This window comes from Onychomys torridus, chromosome 6 (assembly GCF_903995425.1).
Source record: "Onychomys torridus chromosome 6, mOncTor1.1, whole genome shotgun sequence".
Lineage (NCBI taxonomy): Eukaryota > Metazoa > Chordata > Mammalia > Rodentia > Cricetidae > Onychomys > Onychomys torridus.
Window position 1 is genome coordinate 72,789,434 of NC_050448.1, and position 14,667 is coordinate 72,804,100.

Sequence of the window (14,667 nt, forward strand, 5' to 3'; positions counted from 1 at the left end):
AAAGATGATGATGGAATGTGTATGTGAATTAAGTTGAATCTGTCATTGAGAGAATCCTGTTTTTTATTTCGAAAAAGGAGAACTAACAAGCCTTACTCGAACAGTCTGGCTGGCATTTGATGTGATTAAGTCTTCCCTTCTCATCATTATGGTGACTGGTCTGGTTCAGAATCCAGAGTTAGGGCTTGGTAAATGTTTACCGGGGGGAAAAAAATCGGCCTACTTGAGAGTAAGCTAGAAGTGGCAGAGTAATACCATGGGTGAAATGTCATATATGGGGGTCCCACTGAAGAAGACTAGCATTGTGTAAGGGTTGTGAATTTTTTGTGGGCCCTTTTGCAGGGCCAGAGTTGAGCAGGACATAGAGCCAAACATGAGAAAAATAGACATCTAATTGCATTTCAGAGTTTGGAACCTCAGCACTGTGCGGATTAGTTGAGGCAGTGAGACCCTGAGCAGATGCAGCGAAAGATGAGTTTGCTTATGGGAAGACTATCCATTTTTGTGGTAAAGCAGGAGTAATACTGGTTGCCATTTGAGATGTAAAAAGCGGAACAGAACTAGGTAGCTGCAAAGTAGGACTCAGGGGTGCTGTATGTGTAGACATTTCCAGACGTTTCCTCGGCTGTGGACATGCCAATCAATCATCTCAGTGCTGGAGCTGGTTAGCTCATTCCTGTCACTGGAAAAACCAGTTACACCCAGTGTCCTGCCGAGGGTGAGTCAGCAGGTCGTTCTAGCCCAGGACAGTACATTGAGTGAGGTATTCCCAGTCCTGTGGTTTTCCTCCAGCTGAGCAAAGACAGCTGTTGTTCCACATGGCGCTTGGATGCACAATGAGAAGTTGCCCGTTTGCTTTTCTTATTGCTGGTAGCCTCCTTGCCTTCCTTTTTGTGCTCTGAGCCTTTTCAAAGCTGTTTGTTTTTATTTCCTTCAGAGTTTTGTCATTGGATTTCTTGAATTTGGTAGAGTAATTATATAGTGGTTTTTTTTGTTTTTTTGTTTTTGTTTTTTGTTTTTTTTTAAACAAAGGTACTGTAGTCTAAAACTACATTTTAATTTATCTAACAATCCAAAGTCCTGGTTTGCTTCATGGTACCTAATAGCCCATTGTCACAGAGATGGGCAGGAGAGATGACTCAGTGGCCTCGAGCATGTACTCCTCCTATAGAGACCACAATCCCAGGTCTCACATCTGACTCTCACAACCCCCTGTAACTCCAGCTCCAGGGGATCTGATGCCCTTTTCTGGCCTCTGTGGGCACCATGACTCATGTCCCCAAACCTACACTCAAACACCTATACACAGGAGTGAAAAATCTTTAAAAAATGCCATTAAGACAGCAGGAAAGTGATCTATTTTTAAACATCTTTTTTTTTTTTTCACTAAATAAACTTTATGTGTATTGCTATTTTGCCTGCATGCATATCTATGCCCCATGTATATGCAGTGCAGTGCCCACAGAGCCCAAAAGGTCTACTAGGACTGGAGTTAACGAATGGTTATGAGCCTTATGGGTGCTGGGAATTGAACCTGTGTCCATAGGAAGAAGAACCAGTGCTCTGAACCGCTGAGCCATCTCCCCATCCCCTCAGCATTATAGTTTTTAAAATTACTTGTTATTTATTTATTTATTTTTTATGTGTATGGGTGTTTTGCTTGCATGCATGTCTGTGCATCACATGCTTGTTGTGCTTAAGGAGGCTCAAAAAAGGTGTTGTACTGGAGTTACAGATGGTTGTGAGCCACCATGTGGTTGCTGGGAATCAAACTCAGGTCCTCTGGAAGAGCAGCGAGTGCTCTTAACCTCTGAGCCATCTCCCCAGTTTTTACTTTGTACAGTGTTTTTAAGTAGTGCAGACATGAAGCAAGGTGCCACTTTGGGGACAATGTGGCAAACTGTAATAATGAAATTTATATTTTGACTTTGGAAAATAAGAGTCTGGGGGTCTGGGCCTCGTGGAGAGAATGAACTAAGTTTTCCTGGGATCCAGCAACATTAAGGGCGTGTGTCAGGATAGTTTATGTCTTGTTTTGGAAGGTAGACTTGTCTCTTTCTGTCTTTGTTGATTCTCTTAATTGGACAGAAGCTGTCCAGATGAGAAAATCCTCAGTCTCTTATGGCATTTTTGGTTTACCACATTAGTCAGTACTGGCCTTCTCTGAGTAGCAGGCCACACTTTTCCTGTTCAATGGTTCAGTTTTCATTAGCTCAGTTTGCAGATGTGTGTTTTATTTTGGAGGTATTTATAGCTAACTGTTTGAATTACAGAGTATTTGATCCAGTGATAATGACTGCTTACTGATACAAGGCTCATCATTTGTAAAAGTAAAATCCTGTCCGGATCAGGTATAGTCGTTCCTGGGTTCTGGGTCTAGCTCTTAACTCCTAGATGTTCTCTTCCTCCCTTAATGCTGTTTTGTTATTGAGAAGCAATGGTGTTTAGTTGCAGGTTTGTTTGTTTGTTTGTTTGTTTGTTTTTTTTGTGTGTGTTTTTAAAGGAAGAATTCTCAACAGTTTCAGCCTCTCCTCTGCCCCTTTTAACCCCGTAAGGTAACTTTTTTGTTTGTTTGTTTGTTTCCCAGGGTTGATCTGCTTTCCAAAGTGGGATTCTCCTGTGGAGGAGATGGGTGATAGTAATGAATGCATGTCACTCCTTAGGGCTTGGCTGTCAAGGGTGGGTCTGGAATATAACACTGGCAGCCTCTCTAGTACTAGGAACTTAGCCCTGGCTTCCACAAGCCTGTGGTCTTTGGTCTTTGGCATAAATGTTTTTCATAAGCATGGCTAATATGTATGTACTTGGCTGTCTATTTAATGAGACTGTTTTAGTCACAAATGTGAATTATGCAAGTTTGCAGGATTTTTTCTTTGTACCTAATGCAGGATCAGTAGATAAACGACAACATCAACAACCTAAGCTGCATTTGCTGGGTGGTGGTGGTGGCGGTGGTGGTACACACTTTTAATCCTAGTACTTGGAAGGCAGAGGCAGGAGGATCTCTGTGAGTTTAAGGCCAGCCTGGTCTACAGAATAAGTTACAGGACAGCCAGGGCTACACAGAGAAACCCTGTCTCCAAAACAAAACAAAACAAAACAAAACAAAACAAACAAAACAAAACAAAACACAGAAAAACCTGTGCATTCTAGCTCTGGCTTGGATCCTTCATCTGTATGGCTGTAGGCAAGTTTTTTACTTTTTGAAATACAGTTTCCTCTTTTGCAAAATGGTGCTAATGTTCATTTGTATGCCTCATAGGGTTGTGGGATTACAGGAGAGCATTTGTATGAAAAGACCTGGCTGACCTGTGAGCGTTGTTTATTCTGGAATTGTCTTTGGACAGTTGGTCTGTGTACAGTTGTCGGGAAAGTGCTAATCAGCTCTCTGGTTTACTTCTTGGTCACCAAATATTTATAGACCTGGGTGGAGGGGTGGAGGCAGAAATCAGGTGAGCGTGGCTGTCCACTAGGGGCTGGGGTGTCAGTCTTAAATACATCCTGTAGATGCTGTCTGTGGTCTTTGGTGCTCAGTCAACACCAGCTTCATCTGTGGTTGGAGTGGGCGCCTTTGACTCACTAGCTATATGGCTTGGGATGTGGCTAGCTCATTTCTGAAATTCATGTCCTCAGAGTTCCTCCGTGAGGTCACCAGTAGCACGTTTGGGGTTGTTTTCTGCGCAGACATGTGAGCTGTGCAGAAGCTCACTGTGCTCAACATCATAATCTTGCCTAAGTTATCAATTTAACAGCTCGAAAGCCAGATTGTGTTGCAGGGGCAGCCAGGAGCTAGATACTTGGCTTGTTTGAATTTTTTTTTTTTTTAAATTTAAACTATAAAACCTAGAGTATTTGAGCCTTTCCATGGAGACATATTTGGGCCTATAGCCAAAGTGATTACAGTGTCCTGGTTTTAATATCTTCAGTGAGGTAATCGTGGGTTGGGGGAGGGAGTGGGTGTTTACTCTCTGGACTACACCGTCAACCCTGTCACTGACTCCTTTGTCCCTTTGCTTGAACCCAAGCTTCCACCAATACCGGTTTTTCGGAAGGATTTAACCCTGGTAATGTGATGAGGTGATGGTGGGAAGGCCGGTCCCACTGGGCCTGGAGTGGTGTAACTGGTGAACTCCTCTGTAAATCCCTCCTGTCGGCAGGCGCCTCCCTCCCTCCCATGTCCCTGAAGTGGCATGGATTGTTATTGAGGAGAGAATTTGAGAGTGAGAAACAGAAAGGGACTGAGGTACTCCTCTACCAGCTCTGTGTCCTTAAAAAGGGCTATAATAAACTGTTGTTTTGCAGGTTTTCTGTGTGCTTCGTGGGAAATTAAGGTCTTGTTTATCATTCTCTTGGTGGGAGATAGAAAATTACTGCTCTCTCCATCCCTTGGGCAGTTCAGCTTGGCAATCATTTCCCAAGCATTGACCGTGGGCCTGTCCTCACAGCTGGGTTGACCTAGGTGGAGCAGAAGGGGCTGGCGTGGCCTTAGTTCCAGCACCCACACTTGCTTCTGGAACTCTCTTAGGTAGACAGGAGGCAGGACGGAAAGGAAGATGTGGTGGGAGTAGCCATTCACTCTTCTAGATCCTTCAGGGAGCTTATGACTTGTGCATGAGGAATGGCGGATGGAGGGGCAGCACCTTGTACAGAAATTACCCTCAAACTTGAATATTTTGGAGTTTACATTGTCACTGGTGGCCTTTCTGAGACCCCTGGACTAGACCCAAGGAGAACTTTATCAAGGCATCGTAACCCTGGGGGTTTCTGAGTTGACTTTGTTGGGGACAGAGGTGCTCCCTGGCTGTGGGGACCCATGGCTGTCGTCAGCTCAGCTTCTGCAGCGGCGGCTACCTCTTTTCTGTTGTCCTCACGCTGATTCGAGTTAACTTAAGTTTCTGAGTGAGGAAATACATTAAATGAAGGGAGAAATTGAAGTGTGGGACTGTGCCGCGTGTCCTCCTCACGTGTTCTCCAGTGGGGATGTAGTACATCCTGCTGGCTCCCTCTGGCCCCGGGATTTGGGCTCTGGGTGTCATGTACATCACCTTCCCCAGATTTACTTTTCTCACAGCGTGTTTCTGTGCTTATTTGGAGTATCAGATATAGGCCAGGGATTTAGGACCTTTGGAGGCTCCGGGATTTAGACAATTCTCAGTGACGTGTGCAGGAATGCTGGGGTTGAATACCATGCACGGGTGAGTGGGGTTGGTTTGGGGCTGTGGTATAGAGCGTCTGTGACCCAGATAATCGTCCAGAAGCCACCCTCTGCAGACTTGTACACTTCAGAACACAGGGTTGGACTCTGTGCCATCCCCTGATCACCTACTCACCATCTGCACATCAGTTATGGCGTGCTGGTGACTCCTGCCCAGCCCTGGTTCTGTGGACAGCCTCCATTCCCACCACACACGGGTATTTTTGAAAAAGACCACGAGGATGGACGCTGGTGAGGAAATCTGAGACTCATCTCTGGATTTTCCCTGCTTGGTTTTGGGAAGTTGCCATGATGTTTTTCAATAGCATTTAACAATCACAGGTTTTTTTCCTTTTTAATATAACTTTGTGTCTTGGCCTCTTTTTAACTTTTTCTTTTCCTTTATGGAGATCTACCTCTGGATGAACAAACACTAGACATTGTCTTCTCCATTTAAAAGCACTCTGAGCAATTTAAGCTAAAAAGACACTTTGCTGCTTTTTGGGAGAGGGTAGCAAGAAAATTATATATATTTATAATTTTTTTTCCTAGAAGGATACTTAAAAACTTCTCTTTAAAATTATGGGTTTTTAAAAATATTAAGTTGTACTTAACAAAATAGGTTTTTGTTTTGTTTTGTTTTAATCTTTATAATGGGGGGGGGAGGTGGCTACTAAAAGTGCAGGAAATTGGTGGCAGGCAAAATTTGTCTTGCTCAGAGGACAGATAGACACAGTAGAACAGATCAGATGGAAGGTCTCAGTTCCGGCTCAGACCGGCATCTTGTGTTTAGCCTCTGGGCATGGTGCTTCTTCCTCTGGGGGAGGCTTTAGCACACAGTCTTGAGCCCTGTGGGCTTGTGAACCCTGTGTCTGCTTTGGTTAGTGTCATTTCTTCCCCAGGTGGGTATGTAGGCTGAGGAAATACATCAGGGCTTCTGGGGACCGTGCTGGGGCTTACTGATCAATGGTGTCAGGAGCCAAAGCACTCACCACTGTCTGAGGTGAACAGGGTTTCCTGCAGTTTTTACTGTCGAGGTGTTTGTTTGTTTGTTGTTTGTATTTGCCAGTTAGTTGTAGATTATTTTGCTTCTGTCCAACTTCCAGTTAGTATCTCCTCCTCTGTGCACATGGCTCCACGGGCTGGTCAGAAGGAAAAGTGTCCCCTGTGCACATTTTACTTTACTTTAAAGACTTATTTTAGTTATGCATATATGCATGTGGGTGCGCAAGAGCACATGAGTGCAGGTGCCCACCACAGCCAGAAGAGGGCATCATCGGATCCCCTATGCCCTTTACAGGTGGTTGTGAGCCTTTGGATGTGGGTGCTGGGGCGAGCAGTGTGTACTCTCAGCCACCATGACATCTCTCTGGTCCCTACTCATGCGTATTTTAAGACAGGAACTTTGAAAAGTGTTTGAGTTTTGCTGAGATTAGAAATGTATAATTATACTTTCTCTCTCTCTCTTTTTTTTTTCCTGGAGCTGAGGATCGAACCCAGAGCCTTGGGCTTGCTAGGCGAGCACTCTACCACTGAGCTAAATCCCCAACCCCACTTTCTCAATTTTTATCTTGTTAAAGGACAGGGCATTTATGGCTCCTCCTTTTATTTTACTTCTTATCCCGACAAAAGGAAAATCTATATTAGAGTCTCATCTGGGTGTTTCCACGCTCAGGAAAACTGAAGCCTTTGAACATTTTAAACACGTAAGCTGATTATTGGGTCTCTCATAGGTTTTTATCTTAGATATAATGTCATAGTGAGTACCACACGCCTTCCATGGTGCAGGCACGTGGAGACGGATATTCTTTCCTAGTCAAGGCCACTGCCTTTCAATAACCTTTAAAGACACGAGTGTGAGAGTATGACACACCTGCCGTGGAAGCAACATCCAGGCAAGCAGGAGAATGTGCTGCCTTGTTAAGGAAGGCTATGCTTCCTGCTTCAGAATGCAAGTAGGAATTAGCAAACTGGAGGAAGAAGATGTAGTCAGTCTGTGCTGGCCGGAAGGAGGATGCAGAGATGCTGCTGTTGATAGACTGGCCATGTTCTGGTTCTCGTGTGGGTTTTCAAACCGTGAGTCCTATATAGTGTAATCTCCAAGACACAAGAGCTGGACATTAGCCAGTTGAACTCATTCGGTTTGGCTCACAGTTGAAGTTTAATTTTTTTTCTATAGTCCCCATGGGAGAAAAGCAAAGGGAGAAAGGAAAAACGCATTGCATAGTAAACTCCAGTGTGACACAGCACATTGATGAATTTCATTCCCCTCCTACACACCCACCAAAGGACTCATTATTATGAGTTAGGACGGAATTTCAGTGTTTAGAATCAAGGATTAATGTAGGCTTGTTAGTTTATAAGGATGAGGTGTTTTTTTGTTTTTTTGTTTTGTTTTTTTTAATAAGATGAAAATTGTAGACACTGGGCACGGTGACTTGGCCTCTATAATTCCAGCACCTGAGAGAGAGAGGCAAGAGGATTGTCCAGGAATTCAAGGCTAGCTCGGATTACATAGTCAGTTCCAGGCCAGCCTGGGCTAGATTCAAACACTGTTGCTTCTTTTTTCTAAACCACAGCAGGTTTCAGTTGGGGGAAGCTTCCAGGACTGGGAACCTCTAGCTGTCCTGTGTGGCTCTGGAGTCAGCATATTTTAGGTAGGAAACATTTTCTATTGGGTAATCTCAGTGAAGAATGCAGAGATCCTTGACACACTATTGGGAAAGTAAAAATCAATGTCTCCCTCACTGTGTTCCCCTTTCCTTTTAATCAAGACTGATTCCAGGAGGAAGACAAATATGACCACTTTGCTTCTGTTTAAATGTGACACTTGGGACTCGAAGCTTCTGTTTGTTTGGCTTTTTTTTTTTTTTTTTTTCATGGCTCGTTTCCCCTCCCTCCACCCCTCCCTCGCCAAAAAATAAAAAAAAAAAAAAATGGGATAAAAAATGTAGTGGCAGCTTTGTTGTTTGAAATGGAAGGGTGCTCTGAAAATCATTGCAAACCCCTGGTGTCTCCCTGTCTGCCCTCCATTCTCCTATTTGGGGTAATAATGCAAGCAGTCATTTTAGAAAACATCGCTGAGTTCACTTGACGGCACTCCTTTCAGAGAGGCCTTGTGCCAGAAGCAACAGAGGGACACAGCCAAGTCCCAGCCAGCAATCCAGACTTGGGCTCTCAAATTCTGCTACTTGACATTTGCATAAACGTTGAAGGGAGAAAAGAAGCGCCCTGTGTCCCTGTTCTTCACATATTTTAGGATCTGCAGCCATTCAGGGCGCTCGAATGTTATCTGAGGGAGCAGTGGGTGTGCATGCTGCAGGCGAAGGGAGCAGGGTAGGAGAAGCATCATGTGAGGCAGACAACAGACAGAGGCTTATTTGAAGAGGCTACAAAGCAACAAGTAATGCCAGTTTAAAACATCACTTGTCAGAGCAACAAGTGAAACACACTGAAGGCTGCTCAGATTACACCGTCTGGGGTACCAGACTTAATTACTCATGTTAGAGATTCTTCAAACAAAGGGAGGCTTTGAGGCCTGGGATACGTAGCTGGCATGGCCCGCGAAGCGCTGGAAAGCCTAGGAAATTGTGATGAGGAATCCACCAAGTCTGGATACCTTTGGTCTGTCTTTAAAAAGCTGAATTCCTGGTGCATTGGACCTGGTGAAAATCACTTATCTTATTTGCAGTGTTTGTATACAGTGGAGGCTAATAAACTTGGAGCGCCATCTGGACTGAATGGCAGTGCGGGTCTGTGCTGTTTCTTAGTTCTTTGTAGGGAGATTCTGGTATTGGGTATCAGAGGGTAGACTGAAGGCATCCAACAAAAGCTACTTTTGCTGTATTTGTATCTGTCCCAGTGTCATTGGCTAGGCCACTTTCTCTCTGTCCGTCCCTCCCTTCCCTGTAGGCCGAGTACAGTGTGGCCAGAGACTGTGTGGTTCATGGCTAATCTCCACACGGTGCTGGTTGAGGACCATGCTCATAGGCGGTGTGGCCCTTTCGTTCATGTGTCCTGCTAGTTGTAACTTTAGTGACTCATTTCTCTTTATTGTCTTTTTAAAAGGAGAGCAGTCAGCTCTGCGTGGCTTGTTGGTTTTATTAGAGTGCTGGTGACGGCACCTGGGAGGAATTTATCCCATTTATTGATATCACACTCTGTATTAAATTGTGTCATTTTCCTTTGAAGTTCCTGTGCCTGAACACACTTGAAGTAGCAGCTGTGACCCTGACCAGACCTTGGCAATCTAGCCCATCCTGGCCTCCATGGCCTTTCTCCTGTGGCCCTTCTTTAATTCCCATCTCAAGGTCAAAATGTATGTTAGTTCCCTCTGCCCGGGTGCCCTTGCCTGCCCAGGTGGGCCTTTCTTAGTCTATCTGAAGACTTAGTGACTGTTTGTGTCTCGTTTCTGGGTTTTGTTTCTTCTAGAATGCACACTGTCTAATTTATTACCCATTTTCCCCTAAAAGAAGCCGTGTTTGTCAGACAGGAACTCTTAGTCGTTGACCACAATAGCCTTGACATCGGGGCCTGTATCTGCATACCTAGTAGATGTGCTGTGCTCTGAGCATTAGAAAGCCTGCCTCAGCCAGGGCGTGCTGGGTACCTCTTTGATCCCAGCACTCAGGAGGCAGAGGTAGGTGGATCTCTGTGAGTTCGAGGTCAGCCTGGGCTACAGAGTGAGTTCCAGGATAGCCAGGGCTATAATGAGACCCTGTATCAAAAAACTGTGGTGGGGAGCAAACCAGGGGGAGGGTGGGAGGGGAAGAAAGCTCATCTCTAAGCTCTGCACTGAGAATGTACGATACTGGAAGCTGGCTTCTAAATTTTGGAACTCACTTTGTAGACCAGGCTGGCCTCTAACTCACAGAGATCTGCCTGCCTGTGCCTCTTGAGTGCTGAGATTAAAGGCATGCGCCACCATCACCCAGTGTTTGTGTGGGTGCGTGTACAGAAATACAACAATGTGAAAGACTGACCACGCTCAGCTACCATGTGCAGTTTATGAAGAAAAGCTGGGCTGGAGTCCAAGGCTCCATCAGCTCTTCGATTTGATTGAACCCTTCACTCTGACACATGTGAACTGCCTTCATATTTGCATTTAAGTTGCTAAACTGAAACTTTTGCCTGGAAAGTAAGACCATTGGATCTTGAGGTGTGGTCTCTCCCCATCTCTCTGGTATCAATCTTCTTTTCCGAAGTTTAAATTTTTTATATGACACATAATTATAGTATTCACTTAGAAATAGCCCTAGAATAAAGTCATGAACCTCAAATTTTAGTTTTTCTTTTGTTTACTCAAACTGCTACCACCTAGATGATCTGAGGTCTTTGGTGATTGACTTAAATAGTTTAGGAGACTTTTTAAGTTGGGCACTCGTGGCTTAGTGCATTTGTTCCGCAGACCTGCAGCCTCAGCTGGGAACTCACTAAGCCTGAAGAGTCAGTCTAGTGCTGCTGAAATAGGGGCTTTTGATGCACACGAGAGCTTGGAACTCATGGCTTAGTAAATGTTAAAGGTTCAAGGTAGCAGAATCCCACAAACCAGCCAAGGGTCGTTAATTATTAGCCTGGGAAGCCCACCTTTTTTTTTGGTCAGTGAATTGGATTGGTTCTCAAAGGCAAGGCTGTGAAGTTATTTGCTAGATTGATTGCCACATATTGACTTTGGGTTGTTTGTTTTCTGTGAACCTGTCACTGTAATGATTTGCCAGGACACTTATAGGAACGGGCTGTGATTTTTTTTTTTTTTCCTGGCCGTGGCTGAGTCATGGGTGGCTGGTTCTTAAATGCTCACCTGGAAAAATTTCTCCATGTATACTGCATATTTCTCATGTACATCTTAAAACTTGCTGTATTTCTTATATATTATTACTGTGTGTTAATGTTTATGGCTTTGTGTGTGGTATATGCATATGAGTATGATGGTGAGTACCCTGTGTGCACATGTCAGGGCCAGAGGACTGCTGGTGTCTTCCTCTATTTTTCCCTCACAGTCTTGAGACTAGAAACTTTCTTTGGGGGGTTAGCCTGGCCATACAGTAAGCTCTCGGGCTCTGCCTGTTTATGCCCCTCTCCAAGTTGAGATCCCAGGCGTGCACAGCCATGCCTGGCTTTTTGCATGGGTCCTCATGGCTGCACAGCAGGCGTTGTCACCAACTGAGCCTTTCATGTAGTACCACTTACTGCCGGTTACCAGAGACACTTGGGGCATTTAGTCTTCCCAGGATTGGGTCACAGGTAGGGAATTGAGCCCTATGGGGCTGTGCCTTGCCTGCAGCTGTACAGTCAGACACAGGGGGATTCAGGACTCTCTGCAGCTGTACAGTCAGACACAGGGGGATTCGGGACTCTGCAGCTGTACAGTCAGACACAGGGGCATTCGGGACTCTGCAGCTGTACAGCCAGACACGGGGATTTGGGACTCTGCAGCTGTACAGTCAGACACAGGGGCATTCGGGACTCTGCAGCTGTACAGTCAGACACAGGGGGATTCGGGACTCTGCAGCTGGACAGTCAGACACAGGGGGATTCGGGACTCTGCAGCTGGACAGTCAGACACAGGGGGATTCGGGACTCTCTGCAGCTGGACAGTCAGACACAGGGGGATTCGGGACTCTGCAGCTGGACAGTCAGACACAGGGGGATTCGGGACTCTCTGCAGCTGGACAGTCAGACACAGGGGCATTTGGGACTCTCTGCAGCTGGACAGTCAGACACAGGGGGATTCGGGACTCTCTGCAGCTGGACAGTCAGACACAGGGGGATTCGGGACTCTCTGCAGCTGTACAGTCAGACACAGGGGCATTCGGGACTCTCTGCAGCTGGACAGTCAGACACAGGGGGATTCGGGACTCTGCAGCTGTACAGTCAGACACAGGGGGATTCGGGACTCTGCAGCTGTACAGTCAGACACAGGGGGATTCGGGACTCTCTGCAGCTGTACAGTCAGACACAGGGGCATTCGGGACTCTCTGCAGCTGGACAGTCAGACACAGGGGGATTTGGGACTCTACAGCTGTACAGTCAGACACAGGGGGATTCGGGACTCTGCAGCTGTACAGTCAGACACAGGGGCATTCGGGACTCTCTGCAGCTGTACAGTCAGACACAGGGGCATTCGGGACTCTCTGCAGCTGTACAGTCAGACACAGGGGCATTCGGGACTCTGCAGCTGTACAGTTAGACACAAGAGGCAGGATTCAGGATTCATGGTGGCTTTTACTGGTTAGGATTCTTACAGGGTACACAGCTGAAACTTGCTCTGTGCCTTCAGGGTAGTCCTCCTGTCCAGAGATGGTTTCCTTTTTCTTTAAAAAGAAAGAGGAAAAAGCAAAGAGAGAAAAGCCTGAAAGTCCTCACTGAAAATAATAAAAGTGTCTAAAGAGAATGAAAAAATCAGTTTGAGAACTGCAGCGTGGAGGAAATAGCCTGACATTAACTGTTTTAATTATAGTAGTCACATCGAGCTTATCAGTGTGGGAAGAGGGAGCTCTTGAGTCTTACAGGGAAGTGATGGGCTGAGAAGATCCTTCTTCCTGAGTCTGCCTGTTCAGTGTGCAGCCCAGTGATCGCCTCCTTGATGCCAACAGCTGTTTTGGAGAAGGGCTGGACTTAGCAAGAGGCCTGGATCTCAGGCTCAGTGCTGCGCCAGATAACATCTGATAACATCTGATACCTCATGAGGAAGCCACTTACCCCCTCTGGCCCTCACTCTGCCGCACATGGTCATAACTCCTGCCCAGCCATGGTTGTAGAAAGTAGCCGGTCTGTAGTTCAGAGCACAGCCTCTGGGGCTGGTCAGCCTAAGTGGGTTTTGTGTCTGGCTCTGCCTTGCTGGTGTGATGATGGACAGGCTGCTTGCCCACTCTGTTTCCTCAGCTGTGGGATAGGTGTGATGAAACAAACCTCTCAGGGTTATTGTCAAGGCTGAATCAGTTCATCTATGCACAGTGTTTGATAAATACTTCCAAGAGGCTTATGAACCTCTTGGTTGTTAGAGTGGGTTCTGTCTTGCCTTCCTAGTTGTCCTTAGGAGTCTCGATGTGTATTTTGGTGATGAAAATTCCAACCCTAGAAGCTACACCTCCAGGTGCTGTAAGTGTGCAGCCAGGTAGACTTCATCCTCTGCTGACCAAAATCAGCGAAGGTTTGTGGGGCGGGCGTGCGTGTTTCCTCCACCAATTCTTTGGGGCGCCCTGGGTGGTCACGTCTTTGCATTGTCTCGCAGGGGGCTTAGGGGAAACAAGAATGTAAGAGCTTGGGTTTCTCTGTGAATGTAAAGATGCTTTCTGCTTTGCTGACTTCAGTCCCCCGCCTTGCCTTTTGCGAACCTTTAAAATGAGAGATGGTGATGTATTCCGTGCTCCATAGACTAGTTTCTCCTCTTTTTCTGGGTTTTGATGGTGGCGGTTGATGCTTCTGACTCCTTACTGAAGTGCCCTGTTCTATGCAAACGTCACCTGAAGCCAAGCAGCTCCTTAGCATGGTCAGCCACGGTCAACTTGAGTAGTCCGTGATGGATTCTTACACATTTCTGAAGTGTCTAAATCCCAAAAGGACCACGGTCTCTTATGGTTGGTATGGCTTTAATGATCTTCCTGTCACTGGGGCATGTGACTGCCAGACAAACTGAGCACAGAGAAGTAGGAGGCTGTGGGATGAGCATCTGTGCTTCTGTGACGGGGGGGGAGCGAACAAGGGCAAGTCGGTTAAAAGTCTAAAGGGAGATGTAGAGCAGAGGTGATGTGGGGACCCCACTTTGGGGTCTGAGGGTCATGATTGGTGCCTGATTCTGATTCCAGTCTGTCTTTTATTTCAGCTTTGCAGTGTCGAGGTGGTCATGAACCCTGTGTGAATGAAGGGACTTGTGTTACCTACCACAATGGCACAGGCTACTGCAGGTGAGTTCTCCCTTTGTGTGTCTGCCCTCTCTCCAACAGTAGGCCCTGCGCAGGTTGCGCTCGGGCTGTTTTTATATTTCTGATGCTTCTGTGAAGTGTTACTGGTCTTCACTCTTCTGATGTAGTTTCCGTGGGCGGTGAGGATGGAAGGACGTGGTTGTTAGGTAAATGGTCGGTGAGAACATCTTACTGGCCTTCCTTTACCTTCATCGTTATGAAAGAGTTTCAGTGAGTGGCTAGTTAATAACTACTGAATACTCTTTTATTTTCACCTGGACACGCCTTTAGAATCTGTTCTCCCTCAAATACTAGATATAATCATCTTTTTGAGTCACACCAAGTAGATACCTAATTCTGCACACTGTAAATGAATGTAACATTGTCATTTGAAACTTTGATTTCTTTGTTTAAAAGCTCAGTTTTGAAGGTGAGGCTGTGGAGGGAGATGTATGGGAGCTTGTGGGCTGGAGGAGGGGCAGGTCTGTAGGCAGGTTATGTGGATGGGGAGCAGATTGGACCTGGAAACTTGGTAGCCTTGATTCAAGAATATTTCTTTTCTGTTTTTCC

The 14,667-nt window shown here is 46.0% G+C and overlaps 1 protein-coding gene across 1 annotated transcript in view; it reads left to right on the forward strand.

The window, feature by feature from the left end:
- Positions 1 to 14,667, forward strand: part of Notch2 (notch receptor 2) — a 135,550-nt gene that overhangs the window by 23,469 nt on the left and 97,414 nt on the right. The window contains exon 2 of the mRNA XM_036189741.1: positions 14,019 to 14,100. Coding sequence (XP_036045634.1) covers positions 14,019 to 14,100 — 82 coding nt within the window. The remainder of the gene's footprint in view (positions 1 to 14,018; positions 14,101 to 14,667) is intronic.